Genomic DNA, 27997 nt, shown 5'->3' on the forward strand with positions numbered 1-27997 from the left:
CACGAGGCAGGAGGTGTGCAAACCCAAGGTGGGTTACGGGAAGAGGCCTGGGCCATTGGCCAGAGCCACTGGAGGGCTCCTCGTTCTTGGGAAGTTCAGAGGGGAGGGGGCAGACAGGGCCATGGCACAGAAAGATGAGGTGAAGGTCCAGAGGGCACAGTGTACAGGAGCCAGAAGGAGGAGCAAGCAGGCAGGGTCGAGGAAGTCAAGGCATGGACAGAGCCACGTGCTCCAGGAGTGACCAATGGCCCGTTCTGGAGGCCTGGTGTGGCCTCCAGGAGCAGTCTCCTATGATGGCTTTTACTCCCTGCCCTGTGAGCCATCTGTGCCCTGACGCACTGGGCTGCAGGGTGGGGGGAAACAGGAGGAGTAGCATATGCTGCAGGGACAGGGAAGGCCGAACACAGCAACCCCATCACTGTCCTTCGACCTCTCTGAACCTTTGTTACCTTGTCTGTAAAGTAGGGGCACATCACCTACCTTCATGCTCAGGCTCGCCTGCAGGGTTGAGGGGCTGAAATGAGCCCAGTGCCAGACCCTTGGTGGCCCCACAGAGAGTGGCTCAGGGATCTAGGGAGGGGCGCTCACAGCAGGGCCAGCCCCCACCCTGTTCACACACACCCCTTTGGTCAGGGGAGAGACTCCTTACAGGGGGATGATCCTCATGGGGAGGTGGAAGCGCAGGCGGTACTGGCTTGTCCTCATCATCTCTTTTCTCTGGAACTCACGCATCACGTAATCCACGTACTTCTGCTGCCTCGGGAAGAAACGAAGGCAGGACAGCGCTGGCCAAACGCTCGGCGCACTGGGCTTCGGGAACCCACACCCGGCTTCCGGTTCCTCCCCCATCTTTACCAGCCCCTTCCAAGGGGCTCTGGTTGATGCTTCCCGAGGGTGGCCAAGGAGAGTAGCCAAGCCAACTGAGCTGTTCTGGAATCTGGGACGTGTGAAGGGCCTATTAGTAGGTACATAGCAGCACCTCCCTCCTTAATGAGATCCTGTAATGCTAAATGTATCTCCGCATCACCCCCACGTTCAGCATCCTGTTTGAATCTCTTTATTCATCCCCACTTTATGGATAATAAGGCTGAGGCTCCTAAGAGTAGAGATGAATTGTCTCAGCTCATATAAGAAGTTAACAGCAATGGAAGACCCCGAAGCCAGGTCACTAGGGCAATTCTAGAATCTATTAACCAGCCTCATGAAGGCCAAAGTAGGCCACCATACACCATACGCTATACAAGAAAGAGGGAGTTATTAAGAAAGATAATTGTGTAGATAGCAGAGAATTCTGGAAACACATTTATTGTAGGATACTAAGAGAAATGAAAAAACCAACACAAAAATCAAAAATTTTGATCAAAAACCAACCAGAATGTACACATAAGCCAAGGGGGAGGGATGACAGAGCAGTTAAGCCACGACTCCTGAAGCAGGGGCCCCTTCCTCACCCAGGTGATGGAGCCATTACAGTCTGTGTCCACCTTCAAAAACAGCGCCTCCAGCATCTCATCCGACACACTGCTCAGAATCTTCTTCGTGGCCTTAATGAAAGCCTTCACGCCCAGGGCTTCAAAAGAGAAGAGAGAACATCATCCACTGCACAGCTAGTCACTGGCCCCGTCAGCAGCCGCAGCGGTGTCCTAGGTGTCCGGGCGCTGAGGGAGGGGCACACGGAGAATCCTGTTTGCGGGCTCGTCTTCTGCATCCCACGTGTTCAGCATTCAGCCAGCCCACAGACAGTGGCCACACACCTTCCACGCCAGAGCACTGTGATGGCCCCACAGCACCACTCGGTGAGAAAAGATCAGATCCCAGTTCTGAACAAGTAAGACGGGCCAGGCACTGAGACAAAGGAAACAGATGAAAACTCAAAAAAAAAAAAAAAAAAAAAAAAAGAAAGAAAAGAAAAGAACTCATAATGGCAACAAAGAAACATAAGAATTCAAATACACAGAGGGAGAGGTGAAGTCTTTTAAAGGCAGTTAAAACGCAAACTTTGGCTGGAGGGCAAGATGGGGAGAGGAGGGGAGCAGACGGGAGGGATAAAATGTTCTCCCCCTGCTGGATTTTGTGACTATAAGGGAATCTAGCTGCCTATGGGCCAATATCACTGCCTAGATTTTCTTTCTTTTTTTTTTTTTATAGTCACAGTCTATAAAAAGTGCTTCTAAAGTCCCCAACAAGTATCTGGAATCCTCGCCAGAGTCTGAAGGCTGTGCATTTCCTGGCTCCTCTCAGACCTCACCTCCCACTGCTGTCTCCTTCATTCTCGACTCCAACCGTAATGTCCCCAGGCCATTTCTCACACCACCTAGTGTACTCCCACCTCAAGGCCTTTATACCATCTGGTCCCCTCCACAGGGAAGCCTTCCTGGGTACTATCTAGGGAGGCCCCCATCCCCATCACCCGGCTTCACTGTCCCTCCCCCCCACCCCATGACCTTCCTTGTTACCACCCTAGGCCATGGGCTCTGTGAGGGCAGGGGGAGCCTGTGCCCTCTGTGACTGCTTGGCCAACAGCAGATGCATGTTCCCCAGGTGTTGCTGTTGACCCTGGGATGTGCACACGATGATAATGGGTGCTTCTCTGTGTTTATTCACACTGACCATTTAATGAGAGGGGCTCGTGAGGAAACTGTGGCACGCAATGGTGAGCTCATGTGCCCAAGGTCACGGGGTGGTGCCCAAGGCTGACCCCGGCAATCTGGTCCTTCTGTGTGCGGATTGGGCATCCGTCAGATGGCAGTCCGTAACACAGAGCCTTCCACATGGGAGGGAGCCAGGGACCAGAGAGCCTTTGTGCAGTGTTGAGTGAACAAATGCCCCTTGAGAGCACCACAGGGGCCAGCCCCTCTCTCAGGTGTCTAAGAAGCCGTATATATTGTTCCCCACCAAGTTATTTTATTTTATTTTTTATTTTTATTTTTTCTTTAATGTTTATTTATTTTTGAGAGAGAGAGAATGAACAGGGGAGGAACAGAGAGAGAGAGGGAGACAGAATCAGAAGCAGGCTCCAGGCTCTGGGCTGTCAGCACAGAGCCCGACGCGGGGCTTGAACTCATAAGCCATGAGATCATGACCTGAGCTGAAGTCAGATGCTCAACCGACTGAGCCACCCAGGCGCCCCCCCCCCCAACAAATTATTTTAATACACTTCTTATAAACAGTTTACCAGACAGTTTTTTGAGAATGACAATAGACGCAAAGATACTCTGGAAAGGAAACGTACACTGTGGGGTCCAGGCAGGGCCCCCTTTCCCCTCTAAAAAACAGCTCTCACCCACCTCAAGCCACATGGTTAATTAATCGGTCAAAACTTGCATGTGAAAATACCATTTCCCTGGGGAGGAGGGTCACCACTAGAATCAGGCAGGACACTTTGTGGGGGGCAGAAAATGTTCCATAGCTTGATCTGGGTGGTAGTTATGTGAATGTATGCACATGAAGGATTCCTTGAGCTGGATGGACCCTAAGACCCGTGCATTTTGTGGCAAGTAAACTACACCTCAGTGTAAAGATGCATGTATTTCACTTCTGAACTGCACTCTGTGAACTCTCTCACCGCCCTTCCCTGCACCTCCAACCTTAGCCAGCTCTTCCCCCTTGCCACCCCTTCCAGCTCAGAAGACGAGGGGGTGTTATGACAGCCAACTCTCCCCAACCTGGGTGCTCCTGGGACCTTTCCTCGGGGGAGGGTCCACCCTCGCTCCCACCCTCCCAACTTACACCTGTGCCCCACTGGCACGTTCCCTCCAGCGCCAGCACTGGACACCCCCTCTATCCACCACTTCCTGACTTGTACCCACTCACTCTCCTGAGCCACCAGTGACCTTGGAACACACCTGATGGGGCCCTTCCTTGCCTTAGGGGCCTCCTGCCTTCAAGCAGTGACCCCACTGGTCACTCTCGTCTCCTCCAGGCTCCACTGTCTGCCCTGCCCTGTCATTTGGCATCTGCCTCCGCTCTTCTCATCACTGTCCCCTTGCTTTTCTGACACTCTCCAGTGACCTCACCTATTCACCCATCTCTGCATCTCAGGAGAGAATGTCTCTCCCATGTCTCTGACTCTCTTCCCAAGTGTCCCCCTGACCCGTTCAACTCAGAATGTTTAAAATCCAGTTTAGGGGCGTCTGGGTGGCTCAGTCAGTTAAGCATCCAACTTCAGCTCAGGTCATGATCTCATGGTTCATGAGTTCAGGCTCTGTGAGGACAACTCAGAGCCTGAAGCCTGCTTCGGATTCTGTGTCTCCCTCTCTCTCTGCCCCTCCCCACTCGTGCTCTATCTCTGTCTCTCAAAAATAAATGTTAAAAAAAGAATTTTAATAAATAAATAAAATAATAAAAAATCTAGTTTATTATCTTTATCCCAACACACTCTCGCCTTTCCTGTGTTTGCCATCTTTGCTAATGACGTCACCTCCGGCTAGTTACCCGGGATGGAGACTCGAGGGGGGCACGCAGCGCCCTCCCTCCTGAATCCTCACAAGAATCCCATGGTCCTAGAGGGTAGGTACTGACATTCTCCCCATCTTGCAGGTGAGGACACAGAGGCACAGAGACATTCTGGGTTTACTCAAGAACACATAATGGCGCTGGGAGGATGTGAAACCAAAAGCCTTCCCTCACCTCCATCGTAATGTCCACTACCTTCTGTAGGGTGGTCATGGGAGGAGCCAATCCCCTGCCTCCCACGTCCCTCCGAGTCGCTGGCAGAGACTCTTGTCCTTCTCCAGCAGCCCCAGATGTGTCACCTCCCCGTCAGATCGCTGCTGGGGCTCAGGGCCCCTCCTGACCTGAGTGCACCCACGTCCTCTGTGGCCGCCTCCCTCCCAGCCTTGCCCCCAGGACACCCCTCACTGCCCCCCAGCACAGCAACACCCCTACACCTCTCCTCCACCGTTCCCTGCTGAGAACTGCACTCCCCCCCATCTCCTGGGAAACTCCCACTTGACCTTTCTCTTTCTTTTTTTGTAATGCCAAGAGGCAGGATTATGAACTGTTTACCTCTATTTTTTTTATATATTCATAAGCATTTTTAAAAATAAATGCTGTATTTAAAATATTTAAGAAAATGTCTTCTAGCCTCCCCTCTGCTGTGCAGGGGGGGAGTACGTATGTGCCCCACAGTGCTTGCATTCCTGGAACACAGTCACCAAGCACGAGCACTGCACAGTCATACCCACTGGCTCTCCTGGGAAAGGGACTTCCTTCACTTACTTTGGTATCTGAAGTGCTACACTCAGTGTGGGGTGCCCACGGGAGCAGTTTCCATGTCAGGGAACCCAGGCCACTGCATTTGGGCCTGTCATCAGTGTCTGGCCCCTCCTGTGTAAAGTCATAAGGAAAGTCACAGGGTTTCGTGACAACTGAATCAAATCTGACAGATGGCCTGGTAACCCAGGTAGCTCTGTACCAACACTAATTCTTTTTTTTAAAGTATTCTTTTAGGGGTGCCTGGGTAGCTCAGCCGGTTAAACATCTGGCTTCGGCTCAGGTCATGATCTCACAGTTCACGAGTTTGAGCCTCATGTTCGGCTCACTGCTGTCAGTGCAGAGCCCACTTTGGTTCCTCTGTCTCCCTCTCCCTCTCTCTCTCTCTCTCTCTCTCTCTCTCTGCCCCTCCCCCACTCGTGTGTACCCACATGTGCTCTCTCTAAAATAAACTTTTAAAAAATAAAAAAAAACGCATTTTTAAAATTTATTTTTTAAAGTAATCTCTACACCCAACATGGGACTTGAACTCACAACCCAAGATCAAGAGTTGCACCCTCTACTGACTGAGCCAGCCAGGACCCCTCAACACCAATTCTTACTGTGCCTGGCAGCGCTTGATGAAATGTCTGTTGGCGAAAGTGGAGGCACACTCAGCTTGTGTGCCACCCATGTCCCCCCAGGAGCACCTGTATGCAAGGTCAGTGCCACACCGGCTCACAGGCTCGGGGCTGCAGGACCGCCAGCTCAATGGCTCTCCCTCGATCCCCACCCCCAGCAGCCCGCAGGCTCCCCCAGGCAGGCCCCAGAGGCGAGGGTCAAGGGCACATGGACACTCTGAAGACCTCCTGGGAGATGCATGGGACTCCCCCTTAAGAACCACGGACCTTCAGGGCGCCTGGCTGGCTCAGCCATGGAGTGTGCAACTCTTGGTCTCACGGTTGTGAGTTCAAGCCCCACATTGGGTATGGGGATTACTTAAAAACAAAATCTTAAAAATAAATACATAAATAAAAGAACCACCAACCCTTCTCAAAGACCTCCAATCAACAAATAAAAAAACTAAGGCCCCGAAAGGGAACCTGCAGAACAGAGAGCAGAACCCCAGTATCTCCCCTTTTCCCTCTGACACAGTCACTTATGGTTAGGGTTATGGAAAGGCTTTGGAACCCTTGTTTATAATCCACCTTTTTAAAAGACTTTTGAAAGAGAAAAATGATCTTATTTTTTTTTTTAAACGTGGCCATTTTTGTTTTGTTTTGTTTTGTTTTGTTTTGTTTTGTTTATGCAGAGGTTCTTTTTACACTGATATGAAAAGATTTTGAGACACATTAGGTAAAAAGCAATAGGGGGAACTTTATAAAAGTTATTTTTTTAAAAAAAAGCAGGAGTAGACAATTGGGGAGATCCTTTCTCAATACATACAGATATCGAATCAGCATGGTGTGCACTTCAAATATATTAAATTTATGTCAACTATAGCTCAATAAAGCTGAAATTTAAAAAAGCAAGGCGTAGAACAGCATGGACAATAGGCTGCCACTGCATAAAACAGCAGGGGAGTGACTACCTGAACTTCTGGGCCTCCACTGGTCACAGGAAACCGAGAGCAGTAACCAACTGAGGGAACAGAACTGGGCAGCTGAGGGCCGGGCCCAGGGTATCATGGGAAAAGCACCTTTTGACCTGTGAACTGCATGGATATATTGCCTGCTCAAGACAAACACAAACACAATAAAAATCGTGACCAAAGTTGGCATCCTCGGGGTCCTCCAGGCACAGTGGTGGCAACTCCCGGCTGCCAAACACGGACACCAAAGAGCTCCAATGAGGAACCACGTCATCTTCAGGGCAGACACTCACCATCCCGCCCTGCCCCTCACTTTTTGTTCGTTTGTACACTGGGCGTTTGTTACCCTTTCCCGCCCACATCGCGGTATGGCTGTAAAACTCAAGTTGACGGGGCAAGGAGCTATGCCCCCAGAGTTGGTACTCAGAGTCTAGTGGATATGAACAAAGATGCCCTTAAGTATTCCTATTATTGACCTTGATGCGTATCATCCCAAGGAGAAAAATGAAGCTCCAAAGAGAGAAAAAGTTTGATGCACAAAGGATGTTCTTAACAATGTTATGTAAATTCAATGAAACCTAAATGTCCAACTACAGGGGAATGGCTTAGTCCACCAGTAGAACGTGTGTATTCATTAGTAATGATGGTTTGGAAGACGACACAGCAGTATGTAAAAGCCCTTAAGGTGTTACACACTAAGAGAAAAAGAGGGGTCTGAAGTTACATACGTGGTATAATTACAGACACGTGAAAGCACACGTAGCCATCTGTGGCAGAGATACTTAAGGTGACCCCAGGATGCCCACCTCCCGGTGTCCATGCCCTCCCGTGATCCTCTCGAGTAAGACAGAACCCATGACTCGCTGCCAACCAGCAGAATATGGCAGAGGTGACAGATGTACGGGGCCATGTGTACACGACTGCACACTTACAAGACCATAGCACACATCTTGCTGGAGTTGTAAGCTCCCTGGCTACCCTGAGCCTTGAAATCTGCCATGTCGGTGAGTCCCACATGGCCAGGAATAGAGGGCAGGTGTAGGAGCTGAAAGCAGTTGCCGGCCGATAGCCAGGAAGAAACAGAAGCCCTCGGTTCTGCAGCTGCAAAGAACTGAATCCTCCCAACAACCTGAGTGAACTGGGAAGCGGATCCTTTCCCCGTCAAGCCCCAGATGATACCACAGCCCCAGGCTAGTGAGCAGAGGAGCCAGCAAAGCCATGCCCAGACTCCTGACCCACCGAAACTGTGAGACAATAAATGCGTGGTTTACACCTCTCGGTTTGTGGGAATACTGTTACACAGCAATAAAAAATAAACCATACATGTGAAACAGTTTGGAAGAAAATACACCAAAATGCTGACAGTTGGTTACATTTGGGTGCTTGGATTGGGGATATTTTTTTTTTCTAGATACAAAATAGCCTCCAATGTGCTTATAATACTTAAATAATGATAAGGTTTTAAAGGAGTCACTGAATGCAACAACTGCTTGTCAAATCTGAACCCTCCACACACCCAGGTATGGGTCCCACCCTGTGCAAAAACCAGAGACTGAGTCCACAAGGCGGCTTTACCTCCGGTTGAGTCAACATCCTCCTCAAACACCTTCTCCATCTTGGCCATGGGTAGCTGGGTAAACAGTTGAGACTCACGTTGGCTAAGAGTGATGGATGACGCTGGGGAGCTAAGAACCTCCTCGCTCTTCTGGAATCCACCTGGGGTGGGTGCCTGGAACAAACATGACTACAAGAACCAGGGACTGAGAAGGTTGATCTCCTGAGCTGAACATTTCTAAGCACATCATATTGAAAGAGAGACTCTGGGGAAGGACAGGGTAGGAAGGGTTATAGTGAGGCCGTCAAATAAATCCTAACCACTTTAGACCTAAGAAGACCAAGAAAGATCTAGATTGCCTCTCCTGACTTTGGGGAGTTCACTACCATTTCCGTTTTGCAGATGCCATGACTGAGGCTCGGCGGGGTTAGTGGACAGAGCCAGGTCTCTCACTTCACTCATACCAGGACTCCAATTTGTAACGCTTCTGTTCAGTGACTATATTGTTTCAATCTTCAGTGCTCAGAATTCAAAACCTCGAGGAATCCAGCTGCATCTGCCCCAGCCAATTTGATTTGGTCCTGAGCATCCCAGACACCTGCCTGGGTCAGGGTCAGATCAGATCGTCTGCACGCACACCAGGGCTCTAGCAGACACCCCTAATGGGGGGCCTTCAGCTTCCTCCTCCCACTTGCTTCCCCAAGTCCCCACATAGTTGATCCCACCCCTTCAGTCCTCAACAATGAATGCCTCTTCTCTGCAGGACTCATTTTGACAAGCTAGCACAATGCTTCAGGTCACAAAAGGCTTAGGTCATCAAAGGCCGTTTCCCCCAAAAGACTCCAAGAGTGGACAATTAACCGCTGAGTGTGTGTTGTTCACTGAAATGCACTGTTTGGGGTCTTGGGCTTTCAAGAAGCCTGGTTTGGTTCAAAAAGCCAAAAGACAAGGTGTAAATTAGATGGCTCATTCTCCCTACACCAACCCTACCAAACGAGCAAACGTGCTCATCCTCCTGTGTAATTCCATTCATTCCCTCATGGTCTACACACATTTGTTGAGTGCCAGGCACCTGGATACACGAGCGAACAGAGTAAAAGACCTGCTTTCGCGGAGCCCAACCAATGAGCTCGTTAATACTCCCACAGCCATGCAGGCCCTATATTAAGACATCTCAGCACTATCTTTGGCTCGTCCCTTCTCCTATACGTTCGTACTGTCCCCCGTTCTTACTGTGATTCTTCTCCTACACCTAAGTCCTCCTCCCCCACATCCCTGGCTTATCCCAGACACTGGCCTTGTGCTGGGACAAGTACAATGATGTCCCCTAACTGGGACAAGAGTTTGGCCTTCCTTTCCAATCCACCTGCCAACACTGGCATCAGTCGTCTTTCTGGAAGGCAGAGCTGATTATGACTTTACTCCTGGCTCTGACACTTTCCAGGCAACCACCACCACCACCCTCACCCTCTGCTGAGTGTGCCATTCAAAGCCCTCTGCATTGTAGCCCTGACCGGTCTTTCTAGTTTCGATGCACACACCATGGTCCAGGCACACCAACTGCTCCCCACCATCCCCAGACACAACAAACAATCCACTTTTACTCACATGTTCCCTCTATGCAACGCAGACCATCTCCCCTGGATATGAACTCCTACTCATTGTTCAAAGCCTGGCTCAAATGACACCTCTTCCAAGGAGTTTTTCCACAGCTTTCAGGTGACATTCATCACTGCCACCTCCACGCTCCCAAACTGTTCCTCTCTGCCATGCATGCATGATGCTTTGCATGTCTGTCTGACCATGCAGACAGCAAGGTGTGATGGGAAACACATGGCTGTAGTGTCCCAGAGCTCTGGGTTCAAATTCTGCCTGACTCTCCACTTCCCAGCTAATTTATCTCAGGCAGATCACATCACTTCTCTGAACCACACACCTCTCATCAGCAAAACGGATCTGCAGCGCCCAACGCTGCGATCTAAACGGCCCCCAAACGTCTTGGAGGGCTCAGCAAACTGTAGTTACACAAGAAATGACAGCTCCTATTATTACTCCTGTCTCACAGTGAGCTCTTTGAAGGCAAGGGCCTATTTAATTTATCTTAATTTAATCTTAATTCGTACTAATTATCTCCCTATTCCCCAGCCCCAAGCATACAATAGATGCTAAATACTTATCTGGCTTGATAGTAATTTGTACGGCCTATTCCACTGTTGCCACAACTTGGCTGGACAAAAGGAAGGATAGTCCATATAGAGCCTGAATTGGTAGCCTCAGATCTGTTGCATTTGGCCAATACAACCCTTTTAAAAGGGAAAACAAGCCTGCAGCAGTGGCCAGGTAAGTTACCTACATGGCCTTGTGAATATCGGAGTTTGCTACCCTGGTGCCGAGATGGGTAACTGGTAGACCTCTGTGGTGATGAGCAATGTCTGGGCGGTTCTGGAACACCCCTCCCCTTTATCAACCTCTGATGGTCTTCTTACCTTTTGAGACTGAGAGTTCTCTCTTAAGTCCTCAGAAGACACTGGCTTTGACCTAGAATAAGGAATCATGGTCACTTTAACTTTGTAAGACCATGTGGGGGGCTGACCTAGCCAGGTCACAAGAGGGTGGAAAAGGAGTCAGGGCCAGGGTGGAGGGTGCTGCCCTGTACCCATAGACACTCCCAGCACACATTTGGTGAGCATCCCTTTCCCCACGGGAGCTTCTCCGGCAGGAAGCTGTTCCCAAGCTCATGCCTGCAAGCTTTCTTTCCCCTGATGGGAATGAGTCATCTTATTGAAGCTCTACGGTTTCCCAAGTGAGTGCCAGAGGCTTTCTAAAGCAGGCCACACTTTCCAGAGGGAGAAGGGGCTTGGGAGGCCTGCAGTTAGACCATGTAGACGAACTACAATTCACATGTCAGGAAGATAAGCTCCAGGGACGGGCATCTGTCCAAAGGGTCAAACATGCTCTGGAGGTAGGGAGGGATTAGGATGGCCCCGCTTGCCACTGCATGTACCCCCGTCCCCCATCTGCCCTCCAGTGTGTCTGGAGACAGGATTTCTTTGGGAGAATGGACAGAACTCTCCTCACTGCAACATGGGCTCACACGAGCGTGTGGGTGCAGTCCAGTCCAGAGTTCCGCTCCGAAAATATGAAGGGCATATTTCCACAGGGTCAGTGGCTCCTCCACGTATGATGGGAGAGAGCACTTTGTTAGGATTATTAGAGTGTCAGTCTGCCTCGCCAGCTAGACTCGAAGAGCACTTTAGGATGGCAGGGGAATGAACGGCCAGGAAAGAGTCAAGCTGCAGACATGCTCAGGGGACACAGCTCAAGAGCCAGCCTGGCTTGACAAAGGGCTCTGGGGGCTGAGGGGAAGGGAGGCATAGTGGGAGGGAAGAGAGAAAAGAAAAATGGAAGCAGAATGCAGAACCTACAGTATTTCACCGGGGAGTCTGAGCAGGATGAGGGGCAATTGTGGAAATTCATCAGCGTACGTGGAGGGAAGATTGAAGACTGGCCAACAGAGTCCCAACCTAAACTGTGTTGGCGACAACTCAGATTTAAAAACCAAAGGAGAGATAACAGCCAAAGGAAAGGAGATGTGGAAGCCAAGAACCAGGGTAACTGAGGGAAATGCCAGGAACATTTCCAGGAAAGGAAGCAAGTAGGGAAAGTGGCTTCATGCCAGTGACGTTGGGCTGTCCAATTAGAAATGAAAAACAAATACCTGGAGATGTAAGGCCTGAAACTGAGAATTGGCTACACTTAAGGGATAGAAAGAGGAGGGGAAACACACAAAAGACAGGAGGAAGGGATGCCACAGAAGGGACCAAGATGGTAAGAAAAAGACAAGGCCACTGAACAGGGCCATTTAAAGGTCACCGAGGAAAAAAGCTGCAGAAGTGTATTTAGAAGTCCACTTCTGTCAAGAATATTTGGCACATGCACAGAAAGAGAGCCTGGAAAAATATACTCCAAATTTAACGGTGGTTATCTCTGGCAGGTGGGTTATGGACGATTTCTGTAGTCTAAATCATGCATTTCTCTATTTTTAATTCAAAAAATTTCACAGCAATCTTTAGGATTTATTGCAGTGGAGTGGGTCAAGTGGTGGATAGTGATTTACGTGACTCATCTGTGAAAGACCACTGGAGTGGAGTAGGAGCGGTTGCTGCAGCATTTTTGATAGTGACAAAAAAATAAGGTGAATGGCTATGGAAGAGGCATGGCTGAGTAAATCCATACACCTGCGCTCAGAACATCCCCAACGTACTCACAAGGATGAATCTGGCCTTCAGCAGACAACCAGCAGGGATTTCCATGAGGTACTAATAAGTAAGATGCAAAAAACAGAACACACAATGCCACTTTTTATAAAAGAATGACAAATAGGTATGTATTTACACATACAAGAACACGTGTTGATGTATATACACACATTTGTAAACAACTACCCTTACCAGTTATGGGACCGAGGGCAAAAGAACAAATATAGGTCCACATAGCAAGTCTTTTTAAGTGCTTATAAATCAAGTTACTGTACTACCTTCAAAACAACCTGGCAAACCTGGTTCAAATTTAGATTTCTTCCTCAAGAAACTAAAAATAGAACTACCCTACAACCCAGCAATTGTACTATTAGGTGTTTACCCAAAGGATACAAAAATATAGATTCAAAGAGATACATGCACCCTAATGTTTATAGCAGCATTATCAACAATAACCAAACTATGGAGAGAGCCCAAATGTCCATTCACTGATGAATAAAGATGTGTGTGTGTGTGTATATATATATTTATAGATATACATACATACATACAATGGAATATTACTCAGCCATCAAAAAGAATGAAATCTTACCATTTGCAATGACATGGATGGAGCTAGAATGTACCATGCTAAGTAAAATAAGTCAATCAGAGAAAGACAAATACCGTATGGTAACATTCATATCTGGAATTAAAGAAACAAGACAGACCAACATATGGGAAGGGGGAGAGAAAAGAGGGAAACAAACCACAAGAGACTCTTAATGATAGAGAACAAACTATGGGTTGAGAGGGAGGTGGGTGGGAGATGGGCTAGATGGATGACAGGCATTAAGGACAGCATTTGTTGTGATGATGAGCATGGGATGTTGTATGTAAGTGATGAATCACTGAATTCTACTCCTGAAACCAAAATTGCACTGTATGTTAACTAAAATTTAAATTAAAAAAAAAAAAAATTAGAATTCTTTAACTCCTCAGCTAAGTGCCAGAATTTGGCCATGTGGAGACAGTCAGCCTCCAAGACCTCTGTGCACCTGCCATGCCCAACCCATCCTGACAAGGGGCTTCTGCATGGTGGCATGTGGGACAGACACCTCAGCCCACATGCAGGCCACACCTCACCACTACTGCTCCACAGTTACCTTAAACCTAGGGGGCTGCCTTCAGAAGTGATGCACTGGGGAACAGGCCCACAAAGAATCAGATTCAAAGCACTTTGGGCAGAGAATTCCAGTATTTATTTTTAAAAAAAAAAGTTTTTTTAACGTTTATTTATTTTTGAGACAGAGAGAGACAAAGCATGAACGGGGAGGGTCAGAGAGAGGGAGACACAGAATCCGAAGCAGGCTCCAGGCTCTGAGCTGTCAGCACAGAGCCCGACGCGGGGCTCGAACTCACGGACCGCAAGATCATGACCTGAGCTGAAGTCGGCTGCTTAACCGACTGAGCCACCCAGGTGCTCCGAGAATTCCAGTATTTAGAGCTAGGGGGCTGGAGGGGCTCTAAGGGCCATGAATAGGTCCACTGGTAAAATGTGAACATTTGAAATCTGAACACTATCTATATTCTTAGATAATGACCAATTTAATGTTGTTTCCTGCTTTTGACTACTGTACTGTGGTTATAAAAGAGAATGTCCTTGTTCTTAGGAACTACACATTTGAGTATAGTATAAGGGGCACAGTGTAATTTATTCTCAAATGTTCAACAAACATATACAATGATAAAGCAAAATGTTCACAGTCTGGACAAAGGGGGAGTTCTTGATACCATTCTTCTAACTATTTAAATATTTTTAATTATTTCCAATTACTAAAAGTTTCATTAAGAGAAAAGTATGTGTCTGACCAAAACACACTGTTCTGTGTATGTCTGTGGACGGAAACAAGGGAAAAACACTGGTTGAAGGCAAGAGACCTCGAAGAGAAAAGGTCAAGGGTAAGACTAAGAAGCAGAGAGAAGTACTAGTCCTCTAATACTGGAGGAAGAAAAATCGAGATGGAGAATTTTCTATTTGGAATTAGAGAACAGCTATGATCAGGAAAAGCTATCCCCACAACTACGCCCTCACAGTTACCTGTTCTAGGGCAAGTGGCGGGGTGGGGCACGGCACACGCCTGGAAACGAAGAGGGGATGGAGTAGCCACTAGGGGAGGGAAGGGAAGAGAAACATTGGTTTGCTGAATTCGTTTTTAATTCATAGGGGCAGAGGCACCTGGGCAGCTCAGCCAGTTGGGTTGAGTGTCTGACTCTTAATTTCTGCTTAGGTCATGATCCCAGGGTTGTGGGATCAAGCCCTGCATCGGGCTCCACATCGAGCATGGAGCCTGTTTGGGATTCTCTCTCCCTCTCCCTCTGTCCCTTTCCCCTGCTCATGCTCTAAAAAAAAAAAAAAAAAAAAAAAAAAAAAAAAAAAAAAAAAAAAAAAAAAAAAAAAAAAAAAAAAAATCATAGGGGCAGATGACTTAAGGCCAAAAGCAGTTACAGCTGCCCTGGAAACAGCTAGGAGATGCCCTCTTGTTCAGCCTTCAGTTGCTGGCAAACGCATCTTAGGGCCCAGGTGTCCAATCTTTGGGAGACAACTTCAGTCCCAAACCCTCACTCACCCTGACCCAATTTGTTCTCCCCAGGTAACCTTGCTGGCTATTTTTGACAGAGGTATATTGGTTTTCGACTTCCATTTCAACTGAGACATCTTGGCAGCTGTCCCCGAGTCCAAAGTAGCTCCTCTATGAAGTCATCGTGGAACTCCGAGGGCTTCCACCTGACTCCACCAGAGTCAGCTGGCCACGTTTAGAAAGAACCAGGAAGAGGAGGCCATTCCATGTACAGAACACGAAATGGAACATCAGACTCCATCCCACAAACCATACCACACAGCCATCTGTCATCCAATGTGAGACATTCTTTTTATTGATAAAGTTGAACTTACAGCAATGACAGGAGCTACAGCACACACAGCCAGGACGAGCATGAGTACAAAATGACCCATAGGACATACACACAGCACAGTGCCCACCTGTCACAGAAACTGTGGAAAACGCCAGGGAGCCTGATGATCAAGCAGGATTCACCAAAACCAAAAGGCCAACTGACCCCCACAGTTGGGACACTGGAAGGCACAGCAGCTCTCTACGCTGTCCTCTGCATGAGCTCCAGTGCTTTGGAAAGAGGAAGGCCACAAGGGCATTGTGGATGGGGGTCCTTCAGTCAGCCTGAGAGAGGCCTGGACTAGATGCAGCAGTGTTCAATCTTGGTCCAGGGCACAACACAGCAGGGTGACTCGGCCAAAGGTAGATCTCGCGGGAAGATTCCACCCAGGGACATGGATGCCAGGTTTAAAGATACCCAGCTAAATCGCATTTCATTACCGAGATGTTACCAGAATGTTACTGTACCACCAAACAAGATCTTCTCCCGAGACCTACACCACAAAGATAACACCAACAGACAAAAAGTCTGCTCCCATTTCATCAATAATGGAAACACAATTTTGTCACAACGGAGAACATCAAAAGTAAAGTGGTTCAATGAAAGGTCATAAAAGGTGCACGAGGTCTTTAAAATCAGAGTTTTATTGAATTAGATATTAATAAACTAAAAGGATTTATTGAAGAAAAAAAAAAGAAAACATGGCTAATGCCCCCACATTTAACTGCTTCCCACTCATTTTGGGGGGAGTTTTCATTTTCCAGTCCAATGTCCCATTTCTACTCACAGTAGCTCCTGCACTTACCAACGTTTCCATATGGGACTAAAATACGCTAAATTTTGTCATAATAAATATATTTCTCCTTCCCTGGGAAGAAACAGGAGAAAAATGGAGAAATATTAAGATGAATTTCTCTTTTTAGGTAAAGAAAGTTCAGAAAACTTCTACCTAAAAAGAGTAAAAATATGATCATCAGTAACTCAGGTTAAACAAAACAAAAGACCACACAAAACAAAGCAAAACCCAAAAAACCAAAAACAGAAATGGGAAGGAAGATGTTTAGAAGTAAAATCTTCTAGATCAATCTCTGCACAAAAACGAATTCTGGAAAAAGCTACCTGAGACTAGCTCGGGCATCCCCCGCCAATCCGAAGGAGACGGCGGTTCCCTACGGCAGAGATGCCAGGGTGCTGCCGGAAGGAGCAACTCCCGGGCCACCAGGGCTGTGGTGACAGATGCAAGAACCCGCTGCAGGGGTGGTACCTCTGCTCCGCTGAGTAGCGGTGTCAACACCGTCCTTCCAGCTCTACCACTGTAGAGCTTCAAGACATCAAAACCTGTGTCCTAATTATGTGTGTCAATTATTCCTCGACAGACTTTAAAACAAACAAAAACTTGCTTTCTTCTCTGCTTTATATAATTTGTCAACAATTTTCAGATACAACCTGATATCCAAGGAGAGAGGTTTTTCCTTTTCGAACGTGAATAAACGAGAGGGAAGTCAGTGACTGCTGGAACTGGAGGGGACCCTGAAGATTAGTATCAAGTTCAAGATCACACCTTAGTTGAGGTCAACAACTCTACCCACTCGCATGACATTTAAAACCATGCTCTTCCTCTCCACACCAGTGCCAAACTCAGGTTCAAATGCCAGAGACTTCAAAGTACCACGATGCAAGAAAAAAGGCAGATTCTCAATGTGGTTCAGTAACTACTTACCCACCTCCTCCCCCCAAAAAGAAAAACACTCTTTAAAGACTGGGGGGGAGGGGGGGGATATTAAGTCACAGAATTAGAAATTCTTAGGAAAATTGTTTTAATTATTTTTATTTCATTCGACATTATTTCTTCTCTCAGCCTTTAAAATTAATAGGGAGGGAGGTGCACACAGAAGCAAGCTGGGATAGCCTAGAGTTACCTGTAAAAAAACAGTTTATTCCATTCGACCATGCAGGATTTAAATTTCAAACTAAAAACAGCACTCATATATAATCATACGTTTTAACTCTCACATCATTTTGTAGAAAAACATAAAATACAAAAAAAAAAAAAAAAAAAGGCGGATATTGGGTTAGAAACCTTTAGAATGCTAAAATCCAAACGACCGTGAGGTGTGACAGACCTTAAAACCACTAGAACTACTTCAAAATCTATCAACGGGCCCCAATGCAAGAAATGCAAATACGAACACGATAAAACAACTGCCAAGACAGCGACAGAGGAAAGGAACCTGAAGGCAACTCGTGCCCGACTAGGATGAGCCATGGCAGGTCCTGGGTGTGGGCTGTTTAGATTCTTGTACTACACAGGGCGATTCAGGGACAGGCACACAGCAGTCCCCCTTCAGCCACGGTTCCCTCTCTGCAGCCCCCGCCACCCACAGTCAACTGCGCCCTCCTCCTGACATACCCTCAGAAGGTCAATGCTACGTCACAGCCCCTGCGTCGTCCCCCTGACTTCATTTCACCACGTGGGCAGTTCATCATCTCACATCGTCACCAGAAGGGTAAGTACGGTACACAAAGATACTCTGAGACCACACACCTTTAACTTTTATTACAGCATACTTTCCCAACTGTTCTATTACTAGTTGTTGCTAATCTCTTACTGTGCCTAGTTTGTAAATTATTCCATCATAAGTATACCTGTACAGGAAAAAAACATAGTATACATGGGGATCAGTACTAGCCACGGTTTCAGGCAGCCCCTGGGGTCTTGGAAATGTATCCTCTGAGGATAAGGAGGGACCTGCTGTATTACTGGCAAAGCTCTTCCTGCAGCTTGCAGTCAAACACGTGTTGTTGAACCACTTATTACTTCTGTCAAAGCTCCTTCTTTTAGAGTCAAAACTTGCATTAAAACACAGAAGTTGTACACTTTAGAATTTCATTGTCAGTGAGATTTTTTTCAAGATTTCACATGCTGAAGACATCCAGATGGTCAACAGGCACACGAAAAGATGCTCAACGTCGCTCCTCATCAGGGAAATACAAATCAAAACCACACTCAGATACCACCTCACACCAGTCAGAGTGGCCAAAATGAACAAATCAGGAGACTACAGATGCTGGAGAGGATGTGGAGAAACGGGAACCCTCTTGCACTGTTGGTGGGAATGCAAACTGGTGCAGCCGCTCTGGAAAACAGTGTAGAGGTTCCTCAAAAAATTAAAAATAGATCTACCCTATGTCCCAGCAATAGCACTGCTAGGAACTTACCCAAGGGATACAGGAGTACTGATGCATAGGGGCACTTGTACCCCAATGTTTATAGCAGCACTCTCAACGATAGCCAAATTATGGAAAGAGCCTAAATGTCCATCAACTGATGCATGGATAAAGAAACTGTGGTTTATATACACAATGGAATACTACGTGGCAATGAGAAAGAATGAAATATGGCCTTTTGTAGCAACGTGAATGGAACTGGAAAGTATTATGCTAAGTGAAATAAGTCATACAGAGAAAGACAGATACCATATGTTTTCATTCTTACGTGGATCCTGAGAAACTTAACAGAAGGCCATGGGGAAGGAGAAGGAAAAAAAAAAAAAAAAGAGAAAGGGAGGGAGGGAGCCAAACCATAAGAGACTCTTGAAAACTGAGAACAATCTGAGGGTTGATGGGGGGTGGGAGGGAGGGGTGGGTGGGTGATGGGTATTGAGGAGGGCACCTGTTGGGATGAGCACTGGGTGTTGTATGGAAACCAATTTGACAATAAATTTCATATTAAAAAAAAATAATTTCACATGCAAAATGTAGGCAGCTGATGCTGAGAAACATTGTGCTTTTCTCTGAACAAATCCTATCCTTCTCCTGATGAAAACTGGACTCCAGGGGCAATTATCTGCCGGAACTTAGGCATTCTTCCATTCTTTTCTGCTCCAGTACCCTATCAGCTTTTTACAGACTTCAGTTAACTCTCTCCTGGCCCAGAAGAGATCTTGGGGGAACCATCCTTGCTCCACTCCTCACTGAGCCAGTGGAAAGCTCTGCTCTGCAGACCCGGGACACAGGGCCCTGGAGAAGGGCTGTGGTCTCTCAGCTCCTGGTCCCTGGCCTCCTGGCCAAAGCACTGACTCCCTCATTCATTTTGGTAAAGGTCAGAGAAGGACTCTAGCCACACACTCCCTTTATATATTCAGTCTACCCACTTGTATGCTTGATCTTGGACTTAACTTTAATAGTCTACCCTGCAATTTGTGAATCATCGATTAAGGCTGAATCTTAGAAACTCACCTCTGCCCCCACTGGAAACTAGTAAGAACCATCCAGCTCTATTAGAACTTACGCAGATGGGCTGAATCACACCTACCAATTTCCCAAATCTCATTCTACAACCAGAACTGAAAGTTAAAGACATCAGTAAATGTAATAAATTCTTCTTCCTCCTCGTTCCTCATACCTGCATCCAGCCTATCCCCACCAACAATTCCTGCAGACTGGGAAAAACATTCAAAATAAACCAGGAAAAAGGAGGATTTTTTTTTTTTTTAATTTTTAAAGACAGACATCAGACAGAACTACAAACCAGTGACATCACTTAATCTCTCTTGATACCATCTACAAAGTTCTAAGCTTTGGCAGCTAACCTGGTTTGCTTACAAACAGTCACAGGACAAAGATTTGCCTCTCCCTACCTGCAGAAACTGGTCTGTGCAGGCTATTTTCATTTTACATTTCAGAGCCGCAAAGCCTCCAGTATAAATACAGGTTATTTAGATTTTAATTTTTATGGTCCTGACTTAAAGGTCTTGGATTAAGGGGCCTAAAAAAGCCAACTCTAAGGGTAGACCTGCTTATCTACATAACCAGTTTAACGACACTACCCTAACCACCTCAACTGAGCGCCTCTGTGTTCCAAGGACTAAGATAACATTTCTTTCCAATTCAGATTCGGCCAAAAGGGAAACAGACCTACAACAGTTGTTAACTGTGTAACAATCCGGCTGAAGTCATCTGGGTTAATGGTTCTAACCACAGACAAGCTGCATGTGTAAAGTACAGAATCCCTCCATGGACTTTCTTTCAGACAAAAGACCCTGTACTCAGTTATATCCTCAAATGTTAAAACAGTAAGAAAAAATCAAGTATCAGAAATATGAACTCATCTGGTCTTAAAATTTTATAACTGCAATGTGTGAATTCGAAACTATGACACAGTCCTAATTCTAAGTCAACACTGACCACAGGCTCGGGTTCAATGTGGTTCAACTTCCACTCTCTCTGCTGACACTGGTCAGATTTGGGTCACCCACACGCTACCTAGCAAGCTAATCTGATTAGGTTCATCAGGCTTAAAGCCTAGGTTTTGTTTGTGGACTGTGGTGAACCGGGGTCAACATCACAAAAGGAGCTCCTCATACCAAACCTTATAAAATCCTTACAGAAAAACTTCTCTAGAGTCACTCTGATTATAGCAAAAGAGAACTGCTTCCTTTCCCAAACCACATTACATTCTAGAGAGTACACCTTGAAGAAAATACAAGTTTTTTAAATCCATGAATCTGAATGATTGAATCACCAAATCTTTATTTAAAAGAAAATAGTGAAATGTGTGTTTAGACTTCACTGTCACTTGGGGAAAACAGGATCAAAATCACTGTCTGAAAACCTAAAGGAGCTGGACTCCTCAATACCACCACCAAGCTGAACAAGAAACAGTAAAAGAACTTGTTACTTATTTTACAAAGTATTCCAAGCCTATCTTAAGCAGTGCCCTCCTGGGTTTTCAGGATACAAAAACCCTCTCCAAGCTCTTCTCATCTAAAAATTCTAGAGAATGTGAGCCGGAGCTGAAGAACCTATGTAGGGCTTTCTTAGGTTGGGGCTGCTTTTTCTGTCCGCTCGTTCTGATCCCAGCAAGAGGCCGGTGAGGGAGGCATTTCGGCCAACCTCATCATCCTCATTTTGCAGGTCAGAACAAGAGAGATCCATTAACTCAGAAGTCACAAAGCTAAGAGGGGCCTGCAAGGACTCAAACCTGATGTTCCCCCCTGTCAGAATTAGACTTGAACTTGCAGGCACATACGTAAGGCCAAAGTGCAAGTCTGAGGGCTGCATCAAACCCGGGTCACCTGAGGTACACAGTAAGATTTTCAATCTTCCAACTCAGAATTTCTGGAGATGGACTTTAGAAACACGTTATGTCAGCCAAGTTTCCCAGCCCATGATTCTGAAGCCCATCCGGTTTGAGGACCACCAGCCTGAGTGAATCCTAAATCCAAATCCAGCCAGAGGACCCGTCTGTTTACCTATCCTCAAACAACACAGAACTTGCCAAGCAAACCAAGCAGCTTATTCAAGTTAACTGCACCAGTGACCTAACCTGAACCAGTCAGATCAAAAGACTTCATAGGCCTCAGCCGAAAGAACGAGGTCAAAAGACTTAGGTCAGAGGTGCAGGCAGTAGCAGCTTCACTCCTTCCAGGGTAACTTTTCAGTGCACCTTACCCAACAGTATCTTCACAAACTAAGCATGCCTGGAGGCATCTTCTTGTAGATTACCAACACATGGGGTATCAAATTCCTTCTGAAGGCGCGTACTCTTAACTTCTAGAGGAAGTAATATGGATTTAACCCTACGCAAAATCATCAAGTTGGGTTTACAGAGCACCCATGATGGTGGCAGGCACCCTAAAGACCACACAGAAAATTACCTCCTACCCATTTATTTCATACTGAAAATGGCAGCAAGTCTCCTTCTGAACTCACTTCTGGCACAGAATTTTTAAAAAGGAGGGAAAAATGATGACAATTTCAGGTTATTTCATAGATTCAAACTGTGTCCACTGCCTTTGAAACATACTTTCAGGGGGGGAAAAGTTATCTCCCCATGGTATCCAGCAAGCACTATCCAGCAGTACGTTTCTCAGGTGGAATCCGCCTGAAAAGACTTCAAGGCAGACGGGCCAAGCCTTGGACTTCTCAAAAAACCTCTCACAGTAACATGAGAATGTCTAACAGCAGGAAGCCGAGAAATGTAATGTCAAGAACAGAGAAAAAAGGAACAGGCTTAGAAATAAGCACATTTGAAAAAAACAGTGAAAGATTTGAAAAGATCAGTCCAAATTTAAGAAAGAAGAATTGGCCCCTTACCATTTGAACCTAAAAGAATATACCCAGGGCAAGACAAACTTCAGAAGACATGACACTCTTGAAATACAGAATTTTATTTAGAAACTGTTTAAAGTAGAAAAAAACCCTGTCAAGAAAGACCAGGTGGAAAATGGGTTCCCAATAAAATGGAATTTTAGGGCAACAAAAGTCTAAAAGGCCACAAAAGAGAAATAGCACCACTGTTATTTGAACAATGGCTAGTTACTTGCATTTTTTGGCATTGTTAATCACTGAATCTGGGTTTTCCTCTGAATCCCACACAGAGCATGCACTACACAACAATTTTATCATAAAATATCTGCTTTCTACACACATTTTAGGACAAGCTACCACCAGAAACAAATCAATACAAATACATCAGGGGCTGAACAATCTCAGTAGTGGGTGACACACATTTTGCAGAATTCTGCCAAACAAAGGAACTGAATAGGCTAGGGGTAAAGCAAATGAGGAAGAGTTAAGGAATGAAATATTTTAAATATTAATAATTAATTCAGACACGGTACTGTATTTTCTGCAAAAGAAAATTAACATTTAGTAACACGCTAACGAATTTTATCTCCAAAGAGATTAGTGCACTGGCAAACTATTCCGATAACAGTGGAGGGCTGTGGACAGCAGGTACCAAGAACACCCAGCCTTGCAGAGCCCAAGGTAGCGACGGCCTTCACTGGTCACTCCCTTTGCCAGAGGTCCAGAAAGAACTTGCAGCGTGACCACCTGCCTGCTGAACTTACACTCTAAGCAGCAAACTTTAAGGAGCCAAAGAGGAGTCCCCAGTGGGCAAGGGGAGCAGAGAAGAGAAACATGTTCAATGTAAACTTAAAAGACAGTAAAATGGGACACGACCCCCATTCAAATCCCAGAGATGTGGGCAAGTCCCCAAAAGTAGTTGTTAGATTTAAAAACTGGACACACCTCATTTCCCAAAAAACATAATACATAGAAGTTTCAGGGATAACTGGAAAAATCGTCAGAGAAATGTTCACTGAAATTGAAGCTCTACAACTCAAAACATGTCAGGGCTGAAACACACCCTCTGTTCGTCCAGGCAACAATGCCTCTTGCTTCTCAGGGCAGGGATACAACTGGTCAAGGACACCAAATGGCTTTACAGAGCAACTTTTTAAACTTTCCTTCTGGGCCAAGGTGTAGGCCTTTGCAGATTCAAACAGCCCTGCAAGGCCTGTGAACAGCAGATACCAAAGGTCCAGAGGTCTGGCCCTTCCTTCCCAGACACAATGTCAAACACGTAAATCTGTCACGTTCCATTTTATATTTTGAAATATGGAAGCATATTTTAAATACTCTTAAGGCATTTATTTATTAAAACGTTCTCTGCCAAGATTTCACATTAGCTTAAAATTCAAATCAGTCTTTACATTTCTCTACTGAGGTCTCCACCTCAGTGCATTACATAAAAACACCTTCTCCAGCAATCAGTGTTACCAGCGTCCACACGGGGAGCCCCATGGTCGGCCTCTCTGCTCCCTAGGTGAGCCAGCTAGGTGTTAATACTGCTCCGCTACAAGGTGAAAGCTCCTAACTCAAACTCATTGGAAAAAGAGTGAAACTTCTGCAAAGTGCACTTTAAGAAGAGGTACTTTTTGCTCATGAAAGAAACCAGTGAGTCCTCTAAGAATAATAAAAGGGAATATTTTACAGTTAAGCACATGATTTGGAGTGAAGAATTCGGATGTTGCTCTGCTGGTCCAGGCTGTTAATACTCTTCTTGCTCCTCCTGTGGGCCCCCTTCATCAGGGATCACAAAGCCTTCCTAAAATGGGGAAATGAGAGGGGAAAGCTATTACTCAGCACCAAGTGAACCATCAGTTTCTACTGTGGGGTCACTTTCCTCATACTGAAAGCCTCTCAAAGTCTACGGCTCTTCCTGTCTCTACCACACACTTGACATTTAATAGCACAAGGCCAGTGACCACTACTTTTCTGAGACAGTAGAAACAATCTCACAAAAGGCAAAAAAACTGAGCACAAAGTTACTCTCAAAAGTTGATTTCTTGATTTTGGCGATGATTTCACACATCAAGTTGTACTTAAATGTGTACGGTTCGTTATGTCAATTATACCTCAATAAGGTTGTTTTAAAAGAAAGAAAATTTACCCTCAAAAATCCCTGAAGTCATGATGGAGTTCAATGTAACGCCATCTCCCGTCAATAAGCTGTCCCACAGCCTGCTTTTCCTTTCCGCATTCTTTTGATCACACTTAGGAACCACTCATGCAATTGCAGGTGCTGTGGGTTCACCCAAGACACTCACAATACCCACAAGAGCGGTAAGACTGACTCCATCTCAGTGGCATGGGAAAACAGCAGATTCACGGCTCCCGCCTCACACCGGCTCCGGGCATTCTGGCATGTGACAATGGCTACACCACCATAAAAATCCGACTTCCCCTTCAACTACCATCTTTTTTTTTTTTTTAAACTAAATCTCTACAGCCGAATTTACCTAAGATATGACACCACTAAAATAATACTCAGACTAGCCCAAGGACCCCTATATCTTCGTCACCTCTGTTTTCATTAGCTGCCCAGAGCAAGCCCAGAATAAGGATTTATTGAACAAAGTATTTTTTTCATCATGTCTCGATCCCCCCCAAATTCACTTGATATGTTTAGAGAACAGCGTTAATGACAATACTAGTATTACCTTATGTTCGTATACTGCTATACCATAAAACACTCAGATATACACTGCAGCTTGATCCTACAGACCTTGCTAGGTATGCAGATTTACACAAAAGTAAAGCCAGTCAACAGTGAACATAGCAAGATAGCAAATCCTAAATCTAGGGGAAATCAGTCTTCCATGATCAGCTCATGTGTCATGATTAATATCAGCAGCTTCGGTTGTGTAATAATACACATGGATCCCAAGAAACTGGCCCATAAAGTACTGGGAGGAAATGGGAACCAAGCACAAAGATACAATCTGACAGATGTGGGCAGGGAACATCAAAAAGGGGCCAGTACCTGGTTCCCAGGTCATGATAAAATGGAGCTAGCACCTCAGGCTGAGGGGTCCAAGCCGTAGCGGGTGGAGTGGGGATGGTGGCGTTATGAGCATTTTGTAGCACTCATCGCCTATCAGGGGCCATGAACTACAGAAACAGGGCAAGCCAGCCACCTCCATGTCCTTTTCCTGACTCAAAGGCTCACAGACCTCAAGGCAGAGGCGGAGGTTGAGCAGAGGTGTTCTCTAGCTGACTCTGAGGGGTCAAAGTCCAAGTCTTTTGATAATTGCTACGCTGGAACATACAAGCATCAGCACTGAGTCGGCTGACACCAACCAGATAAAATTTATTTTCTCTGGTGGCAAATGGCAAGAAAACATCCTCATGTCAACACGTACGTCTGTGGCGTAGAGAATGTCCACGATCCTCTGCAATACAGGGTTGTTTTCCCCCTCGTTCTCCTGGCAAATCAATTCAATGTTCCTTAGCTTTCCAAAGTAGAAATCTCTCTCTTTCTCCAAGTCTTCAACAGTAAGTTTCAATACGTTGACCTGCATAAGACATTGAAAAGGGTGAGATACTTGGCATTTATATACCAATAACATATCACACCACCTGCTAACCCAGAAGAAGAGGTGGCCTTCCATCAAACTCTTAACAGGGACAAACACCCACTTTAGTTTAATATCGGTTTTCTTCATCTCCAAAGAAATAATGTGGGCCTGTTCATGGCCATCTTGACTCTAACAACCCCAAGGAAAAGGCAGGCCACACCATGAAACATGAGGGAACTTCTCAGGGACTGAGAAAAGATCAAGGAGAAAAAACGATGGGATCCAGAGACAAATACAGAAGCAGAGTCCACAACCCAGCAAAGCAAGGTGGCCAACAATCATAAACTGTGTGCTTATCAGGGCACTGGTCAGTCAAATCCAAGTCTTTCTGCATGTGAAGGTCAATGGAAAGAGACAGTCTGGTCCAGAGAATCAGGATAGAAATGGTGAGCCAGGAGGGGAAGACTAAAGATGACTACTGCTAGTCAAACACAGCTACAAGTGACAGAGGCCTGGGCATGGAAAACTCAATGGTTCTTACCGGGCTGCCGTATGTTGGGGACGGGGGAAGCGATCCATGACTCAAAAGAAGAGGAGAGGATCCTGGCACCTGTCTCTCTCCCAAGAGAGTTTCAAAAGGGAGACAGGACACGGAAGCAAGGGGCAGACCCACCATGTTCCACAGCTAGCTCCACTGAGCATCCCATCGGCTCACCATGCGTGCTGCAGAATCCTCCAGGCTCCCTGCTGAGGGGCTCTCATTCCCCCCAAAAGGCCCATGAAGAAATAAATTTCAGTGCTTAGGCCAGGTCTATCCAACCAAGAGCAATAAAAGTCATAACAACTCTCAGGACCCTTTGCATATTTGAAGCACGATACATATCTTCATTCCAGTGTATTCAAATCTATGACATATGAATTTGATTTAACTCTCACGACATGAAAATTAAAAGGCATACCACGCAGCACAAAATCCTCACAGGACACACAGGCCGGGGCCACAGAGAAGCCCAAGCCAGGAAATCGAAGGTGCAGCTGCGGAGAACAATTGGGTAGCAGGGAATTCTGAGAGCCAGAAAGGCACTGCAGAAATCTAGTCCAACCTTCTGAACTGGCTGGAATCTGAAGCAAACCACTTCTTTAGCTTCCCCATGACCTCACAAAGCAGCCAGCTACAGTCAAAGGGATCAAGTCCTGTCCCAGGGTGGAAGAAAACTCCCCCTTCAGAAGCTGCCATCACGAAGCCTCTGGAGATGAGGAGCAGGTGACAAGAACCACCAGGACCATTCTGTCAATTACTTAATTTCAATGTTCATCATCAAAGGCCTGAACAGACCAACCCGAATCAAGGTTCTAAACAGTCTTTCACTCATCCTTTATCAACCACAGAAATCACTTTACTGCTGCTTGTTGGTTTCTTTAAACTATCAGCCCCAAAGCAGAACATGCCAGGGGATAGAAGGGCAAGAACTGACCAACCCCACCAGTAGGAAGCTGCCTTAAATCCTCAGTTCCAAGATCCAAGAGCCAGGGAAGAGGCCTTCTAATCACATCAGTGACAGAGGATGAAAAGGAAGTCAAAATGGCTTCAAAAGGTATGCTATACTTTGGAGTCTACCACTCATGATTCACTAGTGCCTCACCCACAAACCCACTCAAACCTCCTCAGGCCTACAAATCATCAAGGGCACCAAAACCCAGCCGTCTGGGCCCTACCTGTGGGGCCAATGCAGCATTCCTCCAGGATATCACTCAATAACTATGTATCCACAAGAAACACACACGAAATACGCAGTATACACTAATAAGTCACTGG

At 46.2% G+C, this 27997-nt stretch overlaps 2 protein-coding genes across 3 annotated transcripts in view; both read right to left on the reverse strand.

The window, feature by feature from the left end:
* EFCAB8 (EF-hand calcium binding domain 8) overlaps positions 1 to 13002 on the reverse strand; it is a 65286-nt gene extending 52284 nt beyond the window's left edge. The window contains exons 1-4 of the mRNA XM_043602587.1: positions 10826 to 13002; positions 8360 to 8513; positions 1452 to 1570; positions 650 to 753 (exon numbers count right to left, since the gene is read on the reverse strand). Of these exons, the coding sequence (XP_043458522.1) occupies positions 650 to 753; positions 1452 to 1570; positions 8360 to 8513; positions 10826 to 10894 (446 nt within the window). The 5' untranslated portion in view covers positions 10895 to 13002. The remainder of the gene's footprint in view (positions 1 to 649; positions 754 to 1451; positions 1571 to 8359; positions 8514 to 10825) is intronic.
* Positions 13003 to 22685: 9683 nt separating this feature from the next.
* Positions 22686 to 27997, reverse strand: part of MAPRE1 (microtubule associated protein RP/EB family member 1) — a 30335-nt gene continuing 25023 nt past the window's right edge. For both annotated transcript variants that reach the window (XM_043602588.1, XM_043602589.1), the window contains exons 6-7: positions 26026 to 26178; positions 22686 to 24428 (exon numbers count right to left, since the gene is read on the reverse strand). In XM_043602588.1, coding sequence (XP_043458523.1) covers positions 24372 to 24428; positions 26026 to 26178 — 210 coding nt within the window. In that variant the 3' untranslated portion in view covers positions 22686 to 24371. The remainder of the gene's footprint in view (positions 24429 to 26025; positions 26179 to 27997) is intronic.

This window comes from Prionailurus bengalensis, chromosome A3 (genome assembly GCF_016509475.1).
Source record: "Prionailurus bengalensis isolate Pbe53 chromosome A3, Fcat_Pben_1.1_paternal_pri, whole genome shotgun sequence".
Classification (NCBI taxonomy): Eukaryota; Metazoa; Chordata; class Mammalia; order Carnivora; family Felidae; genus Prionailurus; species Prionailurus bengalensis.